Source organism: Leptodactylus fuscus, chromosome 9, assembly GCF_031893055.1.
Source record: "Leptodactylus fuscus isolate aLepFus1 chromosome 9, aLepFus1.hap2, whole genome shotgun sequence".
In the NCBI taxonomy this organism is placed as follows: domain Eukaryota; kingdom Metazoa; phylum Chordata; class Amphibia; order Anura; family Leptodactylidae; genus Leptodactylus; species Leptodactylus fuscus.
The window spans coordinates 90946344-90967123 of NC_134273.1; the positions used below are offsets into that span (position 1 = coordinate 90946344).

A 20780-nucleotide genomic window follows, 5' to 3' on the forward strand; every position below is an offset into this window, starting at 1 on the left:
CTCCAGCAGCCACTCCATAGACTCCAGGACTGCGTCAGCCAAATTCCACCACCCCATCCATAACCTGGGGCCACATTACCCCCCAGCAGTGCACCGGGCACAAATCATCTGTAAACAGTGCACCAAAGACAGGAGATCACAACTGACCGTTCAGCCAGCGGGAGTCGTGCTGCTCCGTGCGCAGGGGGGGTCTCCGGCCCAGGCTTCTGAATATGGTGAAATCTCGCCCCATGAGATCAGTGGCCACCCCAGAGTAGAGCTCATCTCCTATGAGAAGCCGAGAGTAGGGGAGAAAGGGTTAAATCCGCTCAGGAATGCAGAGACAGAAATCTTATCATAAGTATATAGGAATGTACTACGTGTATATAGAAGGTATGGTACAGAGGGTATATAGGAATGTACTATGTGTATATAGAAGGTATGGTACAGAGGGTATATAGGAATGTACTACGTGTATATAGAAGGTATGGTACAGAGGGTATATAGGAATGTACTACGTGTATATAGAAGGTATGGTACAGAGGGTATATAGGAATGTACTACGTGTATATAGAAGGTATGGTACAGAGGGTATATAGGAATGTACTACGTGTATATAGAGGGTATATAGGAATGTACTACGTGTATATAGAAGGCATGGTACAGAGGGTATATAGGAATGTACTACGCGTATATAGAAGGTATGGTACAGAGGGTATATAGGAATGTACTACGTGTATATAGAGGGTATATAGGAATGTACTACGTGTATATAGAAGGCATGGTACAGAGGGTATATAGGAATGTACTACGTGTATATAGAAGGTATGGTACAGAGGGTATATAGGAATGTACTACGTGTATATAGAGGGTATATAGGAATGTACTACGTGTATATAGAAGCTATGGTACAGAGGGTATATAGGAATGTACTATGTGTATATAGAAGGTATGGTACAGAGGGTATATAGGAATGTACTACGTGTATATAGAAGGTATGGTACAGAGGGTATATAGGAATGTACTACGTGTATATAGAAGGTATGGTACAGAGGGTATATAGGAATGTACTACGTGTATATAGAAGGCATGGTACAGAGGGTATATAGGAATGTACTACGTGTATATAGAAGGTATGGTACAGAGGGTATATAGGAATGTACTACGTGTATATAGAAGGCATGGTACAGAGGGTATATAGGAATGTACTACGTGTATATAGAAGGTATGGTACAGAGGGTATATAGGAATGTACTACGTGTATATAGAAGGTATGGTACAGAGGGTATATAGGAATGTACTACGTGTATATAGAAGGTATGGTACAGAGGGTATATAGGAATGTACTACGTGTATATAGAAGGCATGGTACAGAGGGTATATAGGAATGTACTACGTGTATATAGAAGGTATGGTACAGAGGGTATATAGGAATGTACTACGTGTATATAGAAGGCATGGTACAGAGGGTATATAGGAATGTACTACGTGTATATAGAAGCTATGGTACAGAGGGTATATAGGAATGTACTACGTGTATATAGAAGGCATGGTACAGAGGGTATATAGGAATGTACTACGTGTATATAGAAGGTATGGTACAGAGGGTATATAGGAATGTACTACGTGTATATAGAGGGTATATAGGAATGTACTACGTGTATATAGAAGGCATGGTACAGAGGGTATATAGGAATGTACTACGTGTATATAGAAGGTATGGTACAGAGGGTATATAGGAATGTACTACGTGTATATAGAAGGTATGGTACAGAGGGTATATAGGAATGTACTACGTGTATATAGAAGCTATGGTACAGAGGGTATATAGGAATGTACTACGTGTATATAGAAGGCATGGTACAGAGGGTATATAGGAATGTACTACGTGTATATAGAAGGTATGGTACAGAGGGTATATAGGAAAGTACTATGTGTATATAGAAGGTATGGTACAGAGGGTATATAGGAATGCCCTATGTACTGTATATGTAATAAACATGGTATTTAGGTATATAATAAGTGTATATAGGAATTTACCCTGTGTCTATAATAGGTATAGTACAAAGACTGTATAGGAATGTTCTACATGTATATAGGAGACACCACAATGTGACTATATAGGGACTTACTGGGTATATATTGGAGACACAGTACAGACTGAATATATAGGGTTGCATTATTTGTACATAGGAGAGCGTATATAGTAATGCACTAGGCGTATATATGAGACAGTATCGGGAGTAGCTATGTATATAGGAGAGAGTACAGAGAGTATATAGTAATTCACTAGGCGTATATATGAGTCAGTATCGGGAGTAGCTATGTATATAGGAGACACTGTACAGAGTGAGTATATGTGAGGTAGTATACAAATAAGGACATGCAGTATTGAGTATATAGGATTGCACTAGTTGTATATAGGAGTCATAGACACGGTGCTGACATTCCTCTATATAGCAGTATATTACATCTCCTGTATATGGGGGGGGCAGTATACAATGTGCAGACATGTTGTTACATCACTGTCATTTCTTCTCACCCACAAGGATGGCAGCGGCCGTATGTTTGGGGTCATAGGGGCAGCGCCCCTTCCCGTCCTCCAGCCTGGTGGTGTCCAGCTTAAACACATTGTCCTGCAGAGACCACGGCATATCCCCAGTTAGTTTCTGCCATTTTGTTGTATGATGTAATAAAGTAACATGTCTGCATCTCACCACAGGCTCCACAAACATGGCTACTCACATCAGAGCGCTGGCCCACGTGCAGGAAGCCACAGACTGGGTGAAAGGCTCCGGTGCCGCAGGTGAACAGGTGAGTGCGGTTGTATAGCTGCAGGACTTTGACATAGTTCATACATTCCAGCTGCAGGAGAGAATGTTATGAGGCGGTAATGTCACAACTTGTACAAAATGACAATGCACAGCTGGAGCCGTATACAGTGCGTGCAGCCCTCCCCCACACCGACTGATGAAGAAGAGGAGGAGGGGGAGTCGCACCTAAAAGCTGGAATTCACTTAAGTCACAACCCCCCTTCCCCAATCATACTTGACCCTTGACGTGCAGACCAACTGATATACCAACATATTGTGCAAGGCTCCATCATAGCCATGGCCACCACTGAATGCCGCTCCTGCAACAAGTGGTCACGAGGTGGTGAGACCCCGGCACAGGACACAACGACACGATACCCTCCGCCATCTCCTGCACCTTCATCGCATCCTCTGCACTTTAACCCCAGCAAACGTAGTAACTCCTCAGAAAGTAAACAGGCTGCAGTGCATGCTGGGAGCCGCAGGGGCCATGATAAGCGTCACCTGACACAACCCCTGATCTTGTGGATGCATCACTGGCAGAAGCAACGACAAGTTCTGCAACTTTCTAATAAACTTTTAGCCCATCACCTAACTGAAGATGTCTGCCTGCTGTGAGAGGCCTGAGGCTCAACTCCTCTCATCACACATACGTGGATGCTATAAGAAGCGTGAGATTAGTGTTCCCATTCACTGACAGCCGGCAAATGGAGACAACTGAATAGAGGAGGCCGCAGAGCTTGTCATCGTATGGTGGTGACGCTTTATTGGCTTCACATATACCAAGACTGAGTTTGTGTGAGGCCTGGCGGCGCTCTACAGAGTTGTCTCCATCCTGTGGCTGTCAGGGAATGATGGGACTTGTAGTTTTGCAACATCTGGAGAACCACAGGTTGGGTAAGATAAGATATGTCACATCTGGAAACCCATAGAGCATTGTTGTATCCTCCCAGCAGAGGGCGCCCCCGGGCACTCACATTGATGTCCTTTCCTGCCCAGTTGCACTCTTCCCTCCACTCCACAGGAGCGTGCCACGGGATCTAGAGGGGGAGAAAGAGAGGACACATCACATATCAGGGTCTTCTACATGGTACTATGGGGGTGCTCTAGTCATCCACTGCTATTCTCCAGTAGGGGGCGTCATATTCTCCTATAGATAACCGCACTATAAACAGCTCAGGTGCCCCAGGACGAGTAAACCTCCCCCATGAGTACATACAGTGATCGGGGCGATCTTACCACCAGGGCGTTCTGCGTGATGTTATCCAGGCTCAGGGACAGCAGGTAATTCTTCCCACCCACAAACAGGCGACTCCGCTCCTCGTCCAGCAACAGAGCATTGAAGCAGCAGGAGCGATTGACCGTGTACGTGCGGAGTCCGTGGAGAGACAGATCTGGAGGACATAGGAGTGATGGGGTGAGCCGATCGTCATCACACATCATACCGACACCCTGGGGTCACCGCTCATAAACCCCACTACACCAGGCAGGCATCTCACTGGTTATAGCTCCATATCCTGGTTATGTGCTAGTCCGGCGTTACATCAGGCCTATACTCTGATCACATCTAGAGCTGCACGAACTGTTCTGCTCTTACATCAGGCCTATACTCTGATCACATCTAAAGCTGCACAAACTGTTCTGCTATTACATCAGGCCTATACTCTGATCACATCTAAAGCTGCACAAACTGTTCTGCTATTACATCAGGCCTATACTCTGATCACATCTAGAGCTGCACGAACTGTTCTGCTATTACATCAGGCCTATACTCTGATCACATCTAGAGCTGCACGAACTGTTCTGCTATTACATCAGGCCTATACTCTGATCACATCTAGAGCTGCACGAACTGTTCTGCTATTACATCAGGCCTATACTCTGATCACATCTAAAGCTGCACAAACTGTTCTGCTATTACATCAGGCCTATACTCTGATCACATCTAGAGCTGTATGAACTGTTCTGCTATTACATCAGGCCTATACTCTGATCACATCTAGAGCTGCACGAACTGTTCTGCTCTTACATCAGGCCTATACTCTGATCACATCTAAAGCTGCACAAACTGTTCTGCTATTACATCAGGCCTATACTCTGATCACATCTAGAGCTGCATGAACTGTTCTGCTATTACATCAGGCCTATACTCTGATCACATGTAGAGCTGCACAAACTGTTCTGCTATTACATCAGGCCTATACTCTGATCACATCTAGAGCTGCACAAACTGTTCTGCTATTACGTCAGGCCTATACTCTGATCACATCTAGAGCTGCACGAACTGTTCTGCTATTACATCAGGCCTATACTCTGATCACATCTAGAGCTGCACGAACTGTTCTGCTATTACATCAGGCCTATACTCTGATCACATCTAGAGCTGCACGAACTGTTCTGCTATTACGTCAGGCCTATACTCTGATCACATCTAGAGCTGCACGAACTGTTCTGCTATTACGTCAGGCCTATACTCTGATCACATCTAGAGCTGCACGAACTGTTCTGCTCTTACATCAGGCCTATACTCTGATCACATCTAGAGCTGCACGAACTGTTCTGCTCTTACATCAGGCCTATACTCTGATCACATCTAGAGCTGCACGAACTGTTCTGCTATTACATCAGGCCTATACTCTGATCACATCTAGAGCTGCACGAACTGTTCTGCTATTACATCAGGTCTTATACTCTGATCACATCTAAAGCTGCACGAACTGTTCTGCTATTACATCAGGCCTATACTCTGATCACATCTAAAGCTGCACTGACAGTTCAGCTCCTACCTCAGGTGCATTCACATTGTACAGGTAAAATACAGCCAATTTTTGGTTCCATAGGGAAAATGTTAAAAAAAAAAAAAAGTGTTTCATTTGTAAAATTAAGAATCTGCACCAAAAATTGCCTCAAAACTGCATGGCCAGCGGCACCATGTGAATGCATCCTTATTCTCCAATCACATCTAGAGCTGCAGTTCTGTTGGTCCATCAGGTCATGTACTCTGATCACATCTAAAGCTGCAGTTTTGTTGTTCCATCAAGTCTTATACTCTGATCACATCTAGAGCTGCAGTTCTGTTGGTCCATCAGGTCATGTACTCTGATCACATCTAAAGCTGCAGTTTTGTTGTTCCATCAAGTCTTATACTCTGATCACATCTAGAGCTGCAGTTCTGCACATCCTGACTAGCCCACAGATGCGGCTTCAGGGCCAGGGGGTCTTATAGTCCAAGCAATGCACCCTGGGCACAAAAGGGTTCTGCAGGTTGGGACTCCTCCATGAAGCGATCTATCTGCCTGTGGTGTATTGTGGGACATTGGTTATGGCAGCTCTGGATGTGACTGGAGTATAACAGCATACTGAGGTGTCATGTCTGGGGGCGCTGTGGAGCACATTGGGGGTGATGTGGTGAGGTTTTCCTACAAGGTTTCGGTCGGGTGTGCAGATCACACGGCTGACGCTTCTCCCCAGACCTTCTTAAAGTCACAGTCAATAGTCATTCAATGTCTTAGAGAGGTCAGAGGTTAAGAGGGTGCGGGCTGCGGAGCGGAGAGTCATTCATGATGTGGCTTTATCCCCCTCCCCATTACACTTCATAAGATGAATGAGGAACAATCCCCCCCCCCAAAGAACAAACAGAGGCTGGGCCAGGAGACGAATTGTACAGCAGTCAATATGTAAGTGCGCCCCCTGCTGTCACACTCATGAAATTCAGGAAAATCTGAGTGACAACTTCTGTTGCCAGCACTATCACCCAACTTTCCCGGAGCCAGGAATGACAACATGTCCTTGTTTCTAGTGATACAGAAGCAGAGGGGATCTTGTCAGATTTGTCCTTCATGAGTGACAGTCCATGTGAAGACCATGATGGCAGCCATATTGCTTGTCGCCCACTGAGCCACGACCAAGGATAACTCACCGTGATAGGACAGCTTGAGGCGGGGGGTGACCGTGCTGTTCCCCTCCACACCCCAACACAGCAAAACACCGATCAGCAGGTGACTGCGGAATACCGTCATCTTAAAGGGCCAGCCAGCTCCCCGGTCTGCAGGAAAACAAGATGGTGGTTGTAGAGAAGGCAGAATATAGGAGAGCTCTGTGATAAATCAGCCCCCCACCCCTACACCTCATATCAGAGCGCACTCGTACCTGCACGTGGCCCCAGCTCAGTACATCCTAAAGGGAGTCCACGTGTACTGTAACAGGTGTATTACTCCTAACGGGAGTCCACGTGTACTGTAACAGGTGTATTACCCCTAAGGAGAGTCCACGTGTACTGTAACAGGTGTATTACCCCCAAGTAGCGTCCGTGTGTACTGTAACAGGTGTATTACCCCTAAGGGGAGTCCACGTGTACTGAGACAGGTGTATTACCCCTAAGGAGAGTTCACGTGTACTGTAACAGGTGTATTACCCCTAAGGGGAGTCCACGTGTACTGTAACAGGTGTATTACCCCTAAGGAGAGTCCACGTGTACTGTAACAGGTGTATCACCTCCAAATAGCGTCTGCGTGTACTGTAACAGGTGTATTACCCCTAAGGGGAGTCCGCGTGTACTGTAACAGGTGTATTACCCCCAAGTAGCGTCCACGTGTACTGTAACAGGTGTATTACCCCTAAGGAGAGTCCACGTGTACTGTAACAGGTGTATTACCCCCAAGTAGCGTCCGTGTGTACTGTAACAGGTGTATTACCCCTAAGGGGAGTCCACGTGTACTGAGACAGGTGTATTACCCCTAAGGAGAGTTCACGTGTACTGTAACAGGTGTATTACCCCTAAGGGGAGTCCACGTGTACTGTAACAGGTGTATTACCCCTAAGGAGAGTCCACGTGTACTGTAACAGGTGTATTACCCCCAAGTAGCGTCCGCGTGTACTGTAACAGGTGTATTACCCCTAAGGGGAGTCCACGTGTACTGTAACAGGTGTATTACCCCTAAGGAGAGTCCACGTGTACTGTAACAGGTGTATCACCCCTAAGGGGAGTCCACGTGTACTGTAACAGGTGTATTACCCCTAAGGAGAGTCCACGTGTACTGTAACAGGTGTATTACCCCTAAGGAGAGTCCACGTGTACTGTAACAGGTGTATTACCCCTAAGGGGAGTCCACGTGTACTATAACAGGTGTATTACCCCTAAGGAGAGTCCACGTGTACTGTAACAGGTGTATTACCCCTAAGGAGAGTCCACGTGTACTGTAACAGGTGTATTACCCCTAAGGGGAGTCCGCGTGTACTGTAACAGATGTATTACCCCTAAGGAGAGTCCACGTGTACTGTAACAGGTGTATTACCCCTAAGGAGAGTCCACGTGTACTGTAACAGGTGTATTACCCCTAAGGGGAGTCCGCGTGTACTGTAACAAATGTATTACCCCTAAGGGGAGTCCGCGTGTACTGTAACAGATGTATTACCCCTAAGGAGAGTCCACGTGTACTGTAACAGGTGTATTACTCCTAAGGGGAGTCCACGTGTACTGTAACAGGTGTCTTACCCCTAAGAAGAGTCCACGTGTACTGTAACAGATGTATTACCCCTAAGGAGAGTCCACGTGTACTGTAACAGGTGTATTACCCCTAAGGAGAGTCCACGTGTACTGTAACAGGTGTATTACTCCTAAGGGGAGTCCACGTGTACTGTAACAGGTGTATTACCCCTAAGGGGAGTCCACGTGTACTGTAACAGATGTATTACCCCTAAGGAGAGTCCACGTGTACTGTAACAGGTGTATTACCCCTAAGGGGAGTCCACGTGTACTGTAACAGATGTATTACCCCTAAGGAGAGTCCACGTGTACTGAGACAGGTGTATTACCCCTAAGGGGAGTCCACGTGTACTGTAACAGGTGTATTACCCCTAAGGAGAGTCCACGTGTACTCGACAGGTATATTACCCCTAAGGGGAGTCCGCGTGTACTGTAACAGGTGTATTACCCCTAAGGGGAGTCCACGTGTACTGTAACAGGTGTATTACCCCTAAGGAGAGTCCACGTGTACTGTAACAGGTGTATTACCCCTAAGGAGAGTCCACGTGTACTGTAACAGGTGCATTACCCCTGAGGAGAGTCCGCGTGTACTGTAACAGGTGTATTACCCCTAAGGAGAGTCCACGTGTACTGTAACAGGTGTATTACCCCTAAGGAGACTCCACGTGTACTGTAACAGGTGTATTACCCCTGAGGAGAGTCCACGTGTACTGTAACAGATGTATTACCCCTAAGGAGAGTCCACGTGTACTGAGACAGGTGTATTACCCCTAAGGGGAGTCCACGTGTACTGTAACAGGTGTATTACCCCTAAGGAGAGTCCACATGTACTGAGACAGGTGTATTACCCCTAAGGGGAGTCCGCGTGTACTGTAACAGGTGCATTACCCCTAAGGAGAGTCCGCGTGTACTGTAACAGGTGTATTACCACTAAGGAGAGTCCACGTGTACTGTAACAGGTGTATTACTCCTAAGGGGAGTCCGCGTGTACTGTAACAGGTGTATTACCACTAAGGAGAGTCCACGTGTACTGTAACAGGTGTATTACTCCTAAGGGGAGTCCGCGTGTACTGTAACAGGTGTATTACCCCTAAGGGGAGTCCACGTGTACTGTAACAGGTGTATTACCCCTAAGGAGAGTCCACGTGTACTGTAACAGGTGTAATACCCCTAAGGAGAGTCCACGTGTACTGTAACAGGTGTATTACCCCTAAGGGGAGTCCGCGTGTACTGTAACAGATGTATTACCCCTAAGGAGAGTCCACGTGTACTGTAACAGGTGTATTACCCCTGAGGGGAGTCCGCGTGTACTGTAACAGATGTATTACCCCTAAGGGGAGTCCGCGTGTACTGTAACAGATGTATTACCCCTAAGGAGAGTCCACGTGTACTGTAACAGGTGTATTACTCCTAAGGAGAGTCCACGTGTACTGTAACAGGTGTATTACTCCTAAGAAGAGTCCACGTGTACTGTAACAGATGTATTACCCCTAAGGAGAGTCCACGTGTACTGTAACAGGTGTATTACTCCTAAGGAGAGTCCACGTGTACTGTAACAGGTGTATTACCCCTAAGGAGAGTCCACGTGTACTGTAACAGGTGCATTACCCCTAAGGAGACTCCACGTGTACTGTAACAGGTGTATTACCCCTAAGGGGAGTCCACGTGTACTGAGACAGGTGTATTACCCCTAAGGAGAGTTCACGTGTACTGTAACAGGTGTATTACCCCTAAGGGGAGTCCACGTGTACTGTAACAGGTGTATTACCCCTAAGGAGAGTCCACGTGTACTGTAACAGGTGTATTACCCCTAAGGAGAGTCCACGTGTACTGAGACAGGTGCATTACCCCTAAGGAGAGTCCACGTGTACTGAGACAGGTGTATTACCCCTAAGGAGAGTCCACGTGTACTGAGACAGGTGCATTACCCCTAAGGAGAGTCCACGTGTACTGAGACAGGTGTATTACCCCCTAAGGAGAGTCCGCGTGTACTGTAACAGGTGTATTACCCCTGAGGAGAGTCCACGTGTACTGTAACAGGTGTATTACCCCCTAAGGAGAGTCCGCGTGTACTGAGACAGGTGTATTACCCCTAAGGGGAGTCCACGTGTACTATAACAGGTGTATTACCCCTAAGGAGAGTCCACGTGTACTGAGACAGGTGCATTACCCCTAAGGAGAGTCCACGTGTACTGAGACAGGTGTATTACCCCCTAAGGAGAGTCCGCGTGTACTGTAACAGGTGTATTACCCCTGAGGAGAGTCCACGTGTACTGTAACAGGTGTATTACCCCCTAAGGAGAGTCCGCGTGTACTGAGACAGGTGTATTACCCCTAAGGAGAGTCCACGTGTACTATAACAGGTGTATTACCCCTAAGGAGAGTCCACGTGTACTGAGACAGGTGTATTACCCCTAAGGGGAATCCACGTGTACTGTAACAGGTGTATTACCCCTAAGGGGAGTCCGCGTGTACTGTAACAGGTGCATTACCCCTAAGGAGAGTCCGCGTGTACTGTAACAGGTGTATTACCACTAAGGAGAGTCCACGTGTACTGTAACAGGTGTATTACTCCTAAGGGGAGTCCGCGTGTACTGTAACAAGTGTATTACCCCTAAGGGGAGTCCACGTGTACTGTAACAGGTGTATTACCCCTAAGGGGAGTCCACGTGTACTGTAACAGGTGTATTACCCCTAAGGAGAGTCCACGTGTACTGTAACAGGTGTATTACCCCTAAGGAGAGTCCACGTGTACTGTAACAGGTGCATTACCCCTGAGGAGTGTCCGCGTGTATTGTAACAGGTGTATTACCCCTAAGGAGAGTCCACGTGTTTTGTAACAGGTGTATTACCCCTAAGGAGACTCCACGTGTACTGTAACAGATGTATTACCCCTAAGGAGAGTCCACGTGTACTGTAACAGGTGTATTACCCCTAAGGGGAGTCCGCGTGTACTGTAACAGGTGTATTACCCCTAAGGAGAGTCCACGTGTACTGTAACAGGTGTATTACCCCTAAGGGGTGTCCACGTGTACTGTAACAGGTGTATTACCCCTGAGGAGAGTCCACGTGTACTGTAACAGGTGTATTACCCCTAAGGAGAGTCCACGTGTACTGTAACAGGTGTATTACCCCTAAGGGGTGTCCACGTGTACTGAGACAGGTGTATTACCCCCTAAGGAGAGTCCGCGTGTACTGTAACAGGTGTATTACCCCTGAGGAGAGTCCACGTGTACTGTAACAGGTGTATTACCTCTAAGGAGAGTCCACGTGTACTGTAACAGATGTATTACTCCTAAGGGGAGTCCACGTGTACTGTAACAGGTGTATTACCCCTAAGGAGAGTCCACGTGTACTGTAACAGGTGTATTACCCCTAAGGGGAGTCCACGTGTACTGAGACAGGTGTATTACCCCTAAGGGGAGTCCGCGTGTACTGTAACAGGTGTATTACCCCTAAGGAGAGTCCACGTGTACTGTAACAGGTGCATTACCCCTGAGGAGAGTCCGCGTGTACTGTAACAGGTGTATTACCCCTAAGGAGAGTCCACGTGTTTTGTAACAGGTGTATTACCCCTAAGGAGACTCCACGTGTACTGTAACAGGTGCATTACCCCTGAGGAGAGTCCACGTGTACTGTAACAGATGTATTACCCCTAAGGAGAGTCCACGTGTACTGAGACAGGTGTATTACCCCTAAGGGGAGTCCACGTGTACTGTAACAGGTGTATTACCCCTAAGGAGAGTCCACATGTACTGAGACAGGTGTATTACCCCTAAGGGGAGTCCGCGTGTACTGTAACAGGTGTATTACTCCTAAGGGGAGTCCGCGTGTACTGTAACAGGTGTATTACCCCTAAGGGGAGTCCACGTGTACTGTAACAGGTGTATTACCCCTAAGGGGAGTCCACGTGTACTGTAACAGGTGTATTACCCCTAAGGAGAGTCCACGTGTACTGTAACAGGTGTATTACCCCTAAGGAGAGTCCACGTGTACTGTAACAGGTGCATTACCCCTGAGGAGAGTCCGCGTGTACTGTAACAGGTGTATTACCCCTGAGGAGAGTCCACGTGTACTGTAACAGGTGTATTACCCCTAAGGAGACTCCACGTGTACTGTAACAGGTGTATTACCCCTGAGGAGAGTCCACGTGTACTGTAACAGATGTATTACCCCTAAGGAGAGTCCACGTGTACTGAGACAGGTGTATTACCCCTAAGGGGAGTCCACGTGTACTGTAACAGGTGTATTACCCCTAAGGAGAGTCCACATGTACTGAGACAGGTGTATTACCCCTAAGGGGAGTCCGCGTGTACTGTAACAGGTGCATTACCCCTAAGGAGAGTCCGCGTGTACTGTAACAGGTGTATTACTCCTAAGGGGAGTCCACGTGTACTGTAACAGGTGTATTACCCCTAAGGAGAGTCCGCGTGTACTGTAACAGGTGTGACAGGTGTATTACCCCTGAGGAGAGTCCACGCGTACTGAGACAGGTGTATTACCCCTAAGGAGAGTCCACGTGTACTGTAACAGGTGTATTACCCCTAAGGGGAGTCCACGTGTACTGTAACAGGTGTATTACCCCTAAGGGGAGTCCACGTGTTGTGTAGCAGCCACAAGCCCAGTCGAAAACCTCCAGCACTTGGTTTCATTGCAGATTGGCGCAGTTATCACATGGAGTGGGAATGGTGGCCTGCTTTGTGGTAGATATGGCGGTATGTTGTGGCTGCCTGTGGACTCGCACTTCTATTTATTGGCCAGAGAGGTCTCCTCTGGTCCAGATTACATCCTATTAATATTATAAATGTGAAAGTTTGTGAGTTTGTGGGTTTGCATGTTCGGATGTTTGTTCCTCAATCACGGAAAAACCGCTCCACCGATTTGGTTGAAATTTTCCACAAACATAGTTAATACACTCGATTGCGCAATAGGCTACTTTTCGTCACAATAGCGCACATACGTTTGTGCCAGGACCCCCACAAAACCCAAACTCACACCACCATCTCTGCAATCTCACACACTTTGGACCATAGCAAGTCCCAAAATTCCTATTGCCCTCTTCAGCCTCGCCCCTAACCCCACACAATCTCATATACATAGACTTTACCACTTTGGCCCTCACCTTACCGATACTCCAGGAGGCGCTCTTTAACGCTCCGGAGCAGCCATGTTTGCCGACCCCCACCGCTCTGACAATCCGCGACACCGCCCACCCATGTCAATACCCCTAGGCGGTCTAATAAATGCAACAAAAAAAGTTTAAAAAAAGTAAAAAAAAATATAAAAAAAATAAATAAAAAGGATTAAAAATTCAAATCACCCCCCTTTCCCTAGAACACATATAAAAGTAGTTAAAAACTGTGAAACACATATATGTTAGGTATCCGCGCGTCCTAAATCGCCCGCTCTACAAAGTTATACAAATATTTTTCCTGTTCGGTAAACGCCGTAGCGGGAAAAATGGTCAAAAGTGCCAAATCGCCATTTTTGCACTATTTGGATTCTGATAAAAATTTGAAAAAAAAGTGATCAAAGCAATAACATTTCCCAAAAATGGTAGAACTACAAAGTACACCCGACCCCGCAAAAAAACGACGCCCTATACATCCCTGTACACGCATGTATAAAAAAGTTACGGCTGTCAGAATATGGCGACTTTTCAAAAAATAATTTTTTAACACAGTTTTGGATTTTTTTTTAAGGGGTCAAAATGTAAATAAAACCATATAAATTTGGTATCCCCGGAATCGTAACGAAGCACAGAATACAGGGGACAGGTCATTTTGGTTGCACAGTGAACGCCATAAAACCAAAGCCCGTAAGAAAGTCGCAGAAATGCATTTTTTCTTCAAATCCACCCCATTCTGAATTTTTTCCCTGCTTCCCAGTACATTATATAGAATAAATAATGGCGGCATCAGGAAGAAAAATTTGTCCCGCAAAAATTAAGACCTCATATGGCTCTGGGAGCGGAGAAATAAAAAAGTTATGGGGTTTAGAAGGAGGGGAGTTAAAAACGAAAATCAAAAAATGCCATTGGCGGGAAAGGGTTAACTTCAAATACTTCTGTCCCAAAGTCACTATGTAAAGTTTCTCACAACACCGAATATATAGCAGCTCTAATACAAAGTAACTGCAACACAAAAGTCTCACGGATTCTCTGAATTACAGCAACAACAAGATACAAAGTTACATTTCATATCCCATCCCTTATACACAGTACGAAAACCTTACCCGCACCTGTATATACCCACTGCTACAATCACCGCAGACCAAGTCGCGGGTACCAGCTAGTTATATATATATATATATATATATATATATATATATATATATACACACACATACACATATATACACACATATACACACACACACATATATATATACACATATATACACACACACATACATATACACACACATATATATATACACACACACACATACACAAGATACAATACACTGAACCCTGAATGTCAGACTGACAACCTCCATGCTTTACACTGCAGGCTCCATCCAGTTTGTTCTTTTTCGTCTTGTGACTGAAGAGATTTCTCTCTGGGAAGATTTTGGGACCTTTTCGGTGACTTTGGTTCCCTTATGAGGGCTGTGCTCTTGTAGAGATGTCCATAGGGGTGGCCATAGATGGGTGTACAGTAGGGATGTGGGATGAGGAATAATAGGGCACAGATCACACATGAGTAGAGGAGACAACCCGAGGCCAGACCCTCAGCTGCGGCCCCGCGCCCTGTATAATAGCCCATTGTAGATTATATCCCTGAGTGACGCTTCATATCCTGAGACAGCAGGATAAGGTGACATGGACCCTTAGGAGCCGGGGTGGGGGGAGATATACCTCTTATGTTTGGGATCCAGTAACATAAGGAACACCATTATTTACCCGGCCACTTCCAGATAACGGGGGTTGGGGGGGAGGGGGGTGCGACTTCTGAAGAAACCTCTATATTAGTTTCAAAGAGAGAATCCCCTTTTGATGTCCTGGTGAAGTTTAATGGGCGCCTGGCGGGAATCCAGCCCTTGTTAGCACAATATAAAATATGGTTCAGCAGAGATTAATGCAGGACAGGGATAGCGCTCAGGGGGAGATGGAGGGGTGTGGGGTCGTTCACTGTATGTGCGCACGGCCGCCTCTGCTACATACACCTCTTACTATTATACTGCTGCCATCCCATCTGTAACTAGCCGATATAACAAGTGATTGTCGTACAACAACAGGGTCTTTATGAGCACGACATGGCGGCTGCACAGCACACCGGTGACCCCGTGACCTCATATGAGACCGCGGTCAGGAGAACAGTATTAGCCACTAATTCTGCATTGTGGCAAGATTAGCATTTCCCAGGAATTTTCTTTTTCTTCCCTCAGAGCCGGATGGTTATGAAAATTCCAGAGATTGTAAAACCTGCCCTGTTCATGGATGTGGCCCCTGAGGTCACCGCACCTGAGAGGTCAGAGGTCAGGCACGCAGCAGCATCACAGACAGAGCCGGAGGATGCACGACTTCCTGGGATCAGATTCCCAGTACAGGTAATACACAGGGACCGTGGCATGTTACATACAGTGACTATAATGTGTAGTAATAGAATTATCTGGGGGACGCCCTCAGGTCTGACCAGCCACATGTCAGCAGCCCTCAGGGATTATTCACACGGTGCAGATTTAGTGGTTTTGTAACACTGGGGCACATCTGCACCAAACCCCAAAATCACAAACAAAACCGTAAGACAGCAGCGGGCGGCCGGTGCACCTGCGGAGTATACACAGAACAGCGCAGGATACGGGATCATTCGCCATCTGTGACGTCCACAGCAAGAGATCAACATGGCAAACAAACTCCCACAGATGTACGGAGGCAGTGGAGAATGACACGTCCTTAAAGGGACAGGAGCGGGCGTTACACCCAGTATGTAGTGATATAGAGAAGCCCCAGGGATCACACATAAGTCTATACGGTAGTAATATACCTCTCTATACAGTGCATATAAGTCACAGCACCAACATTGTCCTCCTCCAGTCACATATAAAGCGAAGGTCACCGCTCTGGAGTTGTTGCCATTACATCATATACACACACAGCACTGTATACAGCCGTACCAGTATAGTACAATATATCCCACTGCACCAGCGGACCAGGTGTCCTCACACAGAACCAGCACTGCTACATTCAGTGCACTTCACAGTCACCAATCTGCCCCCAAGAGCTGACACTCACAGCCTAGAAGTAACACAGCATAAACCCTGATCTTACCTGCAGTTGCAAATCAAATGGAGAGAAGCTGATGAAAGGGTTAAGGTGAGGAGGGGGATGAGGACAGGTTCTGGGGGTTTGGCAGGGGGGTCTGCCTGTGAGTCCGAGGTGAGCTCTCTGCTTCTTGGTCTGAGTCTTGCTCTCCCCTCCCACTGTACACAGCTCCAGAAGGAGAGGGAGGAGAGAGCGAGCGAGACAGCAGTGAGGAGACAGCGCCGAGAGCGCAGGACTGTCCCATGTCTGCCCCTGGCCCTCCTCCTCCTGCTCCACCTGCGCTCACACCTCTGCCCAGTAGCCCCTTCCCCAGGTGGTGAGACAGTAAGGACACTCCAGCTCTGTGTATGGCCAGGTTTCTAATGCACGATGTGTCTGCGCTTGATGTCAGTGAATGGGAACATGCCCGTTACCTCCAGAGACTAATCATCCTTTCACTTCTGAGGGTTTGTTACAGTTGTGTCTTGTCTAGACAACTTGTTACCATGTATCAGTGCAGGATGTACACTGCAGAATGGAAATAATTGTAACAAACCCTCAGCTGTGAGAGAGGTCGGGTCACTAAAGGGTTTGTGTCTTGGGTGAAGTAAGCTGTATATACCAATGGTATACAGCTTCCATGTATTTGATGTATATGTGAGTGGGGAGCCGCTGATCCCAGTATGATCACTGTTGTCTCCTAGTCCCCGATCAGCTGCGCCGGACACATGGCCCCCAGCCACAAATTCTCGGGATGTTCTCCATTCTGGCATCTCTCACAACACCCACTGACTGGCAGATGTGGCCACAAAAACACTCGCACCCCGATACAGTAATCCAGGGGTATGGAGCTGGACTATGGAGACCCAAAACCCCAGCCCGTACAACCCCAAGACCTGTGGAATATGGGGGACTGACAAATGGGGTGCACAGATCACCCCCCACACAATACACATTCATACATGGCTGCCTGGAGTCACCGCATAGAAAGACACACTGGAATGTGACAAGTGTGGGCCTCATTCACTCACTAACAAAGGGACAGAGGGAAGGGGGGTGGCTGGGAGCATGGGGGGCACATAATGAGAGGGAGCGCCACTGACAATGAGGAAAATGGGGGACAAGACCCCGGGGGGCAGGAAGTAATTAATGAGGGGGGTAAAATGTGAGAGAAAGACTAAAACAACAACAACAAGAGGAGCGATAATTAGTGGTAGAGGCGAAGAGCCAGCGGATGAGAGGAGGGGGTGCAGGAAAGAAAGTACCCCCTAGTGACCGACAAAAGGAGTCTGCATATAATAGACACCCCAACTTTCAGCGTGTGTTTTCCCAGCTGATATTATGTTTGTGGGCAGTCGGGGGGCATGTTGGGTCTAGAGGTGCAGGTATTGGGGGTGGGTGAAGAATACACAGGTGCATTAGCAGCATCAAGGACAGGGGGGTTGTTAGGGATTGAAGAGCGGAGATATTAAGTGCCCCTCCTGAGTCACAGGTCATTTACTGCACATTTAACACATTGTCACCTAAGTGACCCCGCAGCAGTGAGTGGGGTCGGAGGTCGCGGCTCCCACTGACCCCGCTCACTCTCCATTTGCAAGGAATGCTCTTAGTGCTAGGCCCTATTGAGGAGCAGGAGCTGAGTGCAGGAGGTCAGAGCGGCGCCTATTCTCTGTCAGGGGATGAAGAGAGGCATGAAGACATTAGGGTGACACTAATACCCCCGGACACTCGGCAGGTACCCCACCCCTCGCACATTGTACTTTTCATCTCTTCCTGCAGCTGCCGCACACATGCCTGGATCGCCACCAGCAGCTTCCAAATAACATTCTTTGATGCCTTGGATTTTCCAGCCTCTTTCTCCAGAGCTGCAATCCTAAACCAGCAAGTGCAAGGCCAGAAACACCCCAACTCTATGAAATTCCCAGAAAGTGCTCCTCCCGCCCCCTGTTGACAGCACCGTGACAAAACATTGCAGAAAGTCAGTGCCAGGCCTGCGACAGCGCCCTTGTGTGCCTGACAGGGGGCAAAGTTCAATCTCAGTGACATCAACTTATGAAGGAAGTGTGTGTGGGGGGGGGGTGATGATGTCACTGACTGAACCGTGACCTTGCTGCCGGGATGACGACGGGCCTGTGGATGTTCCCAAAAGTCAAGGCTGGCCCCATTGCTCTCCTACACTGCTACCCTTTGTCATATAACCTATGGGTGGGGGGCATGAATCAATTGGCTGATTTATACTGTACACCCCTCCGTGATGACCTCATAGAAACTGACTGAAGTAAGACCCTGGTAATAACATGAGGCCATAGGGGGCGCTGCAGGGATTACGCCTGATGGCGATGACTCAGGAGTTCGTGGGATAGACTGATAATATTCACTGAAACCCAAATAATACCCAGCGGCAGAGAGGCACGGTGCTGCTGTACAAGGATGGCCATAGTCTCCTTGACATATACTATCTGTCCTCTCCCATTCTATACCAGCTCAAGGGTATACCGGGTTAACTCCTTCTCTGCTGGCACAGCTGGCTCTCTACAACAGTGGCGTTTTTTTGTTGCTCACACATCGTCTCTGAAGCTTTCACACTTATCCACAGACCTCAGCTATGTAGAATTTTAGTTTCAGCATTACCAGTCATACTGGACCCCAATGTCCGTTTGGTTCTGGTCCAGTATGACTGGTAATGCGCCACTCACCATGGCACATACAGACGCCGCACGTTGTAGTAGTAACGTGTCACATTTACTTCTGGCTGTCCAAGTGCCAAGATGTCTCAGTAATATATTTAGGGCATCTTCCGCCAGACTCCTCCTGTAACAGTGCAGCACCTCCTGGTGGTGACATTATCATGAACTGTGGTATAATCCCACTGTGTGAACACTGGCGCGGTAACAACTTCTTCAGTACTTTCTGTTCCATTTTCTCACAATTCTGACTATCTCTGCTTACTGTCAGTGAATGGGCACCGGTGTTATCTGTAGCTATGTACACAGCTGACAATTTGTTACAATATAACCAGTCTGGGCAATCCTCTGAGCAGCAGACATCCGTCACTTGTGCTGATTGTTACAGTGTATCACCATGGACTGTCATTGCAACAAACCCTCAGCTCATCAGGACACAGGTGTGCACAGTCTGCAGTAGGCCCCTAGTGGATCATTTATAACCTAGGAGGCCCTCTTAGGGTCCTGGGCCCAGCAGTGTTGATTTTAGGGCCAGTGTCAGGAGTGGATTGTAGAAAAAGATATCACTTCTTGATTTTTTACTCCATTTCTTGTTTTGACTCTCCTGCTTAGATATTTGGTGTAAATAACATTCTTTCCATTCCCTGACAGTGAGCAGAGATCTTGGAAATCATGAGATCCAGAAGCATAAAGTGTATGAGAAGTTGTTGAGCGTGAACCCATCCTGCTGCAGCGCCCCCCGGAGCACATCTGCCTTATAGCTGTGGTTTGAGGTTTGCCCTTCAGTAGCAAATGTCATCCTGATTGTGTAGTGTTCCTGTCTGCGCTGAGTGTCTGGATCTGTGTTTCGGTGTCACTCCCGCCCCTTGCACTCATCATCACGCGGTTTTCCTTGGCCTCAGACGTTAACATCAGTTACACATTAATGACATTAACAGCTAATTCAGGAGCTGCCATCAATTACACAGAACCAGATCCACAGCCGTGTAAACCACAGAAGAGAACCCGCACTCCTTCCTGGCCAATCCACTGCCACAACAACCATCTGCGCCATCCTGCCGCCTGATCATATTGATATATGCCGACACACACAAAGTCACATTAGAAGCAGCTTCATCGTGTACTGAGCCCTCACCTGTACGGAGGGAGGGACAGAGGCTGGAATGTGCAAGAGGGCAAGTGTACAGGAGGTTGTAAAGGGGCAGTGCAGAAAATATAACAGGAGGCGAAAATCCGTCATGTAGAAGGGCGTCAGCTCTGACTATATGTGATATAAAGTAATGATCATGGGGGAGGACAGAACAATATACTGAATGACACATCCATTAGTAAACATTACAGTCAGCCTCTCCTGACATGGCTGATAACAGATAGTAATAGATTGTATTCCCCTGTCCTACAGTCGGCCTCTCCTGTCCTACAGTCGGCCTCTCCTGACATGGCTGATAACAGATAGTAATAGATTGTATTCCCCTGTCCTACAGTCGGCCTCTCCTCTCCTGACATGGCTGATAACAGATAGTAATAGATTGTATTCCCCTGTCCTACAGTCGGCCTCTCCTCTCCTGACATGG

At 47.4% G+C, this 20780-nt stretch overlaps 1 protein-coding gene across 1 annotated transcript in view; it reads right to left on the reverse strand.

The window, feature by feature from the left end:
- The window catches only part of SEMA3B (semaphorin 3B), a 28855-nt gene extending 12093 nt beyond the window's left edge, over positions 1-16762 (reverse strand). Inside the window, exons 1-7 of the mRNA XM_075287260.1 lie at positions 16550-16762; positions 6712-6837; positions 4032-4186; positions 3770-3832; positions 2725-2844; positions 2522-2615; positions 148-267 (exon numbers count right to left, since the gene is read on the reverse strand). Of these exons, the coding sequence (XP_075143361.1) occupies positions 148-267; positions 2522-2615; positions 2725-2844; positions 3770-3832; positions 4032-4186; positions 6712-6811 (652 nt within the window). The 5' untranslated portion in view covers positions 6812-6837; positions 16550-16762. The remainder of the gene's footprint in view (positions 1-147; positions 268-2521; positions 2616-2724; positions 2845-3769; positions 3833-4031; positions 4187-6711; positions 6838-16549) is intronic.
- Positions 16763-20780: the final 4018 nt, after the last annotated feature.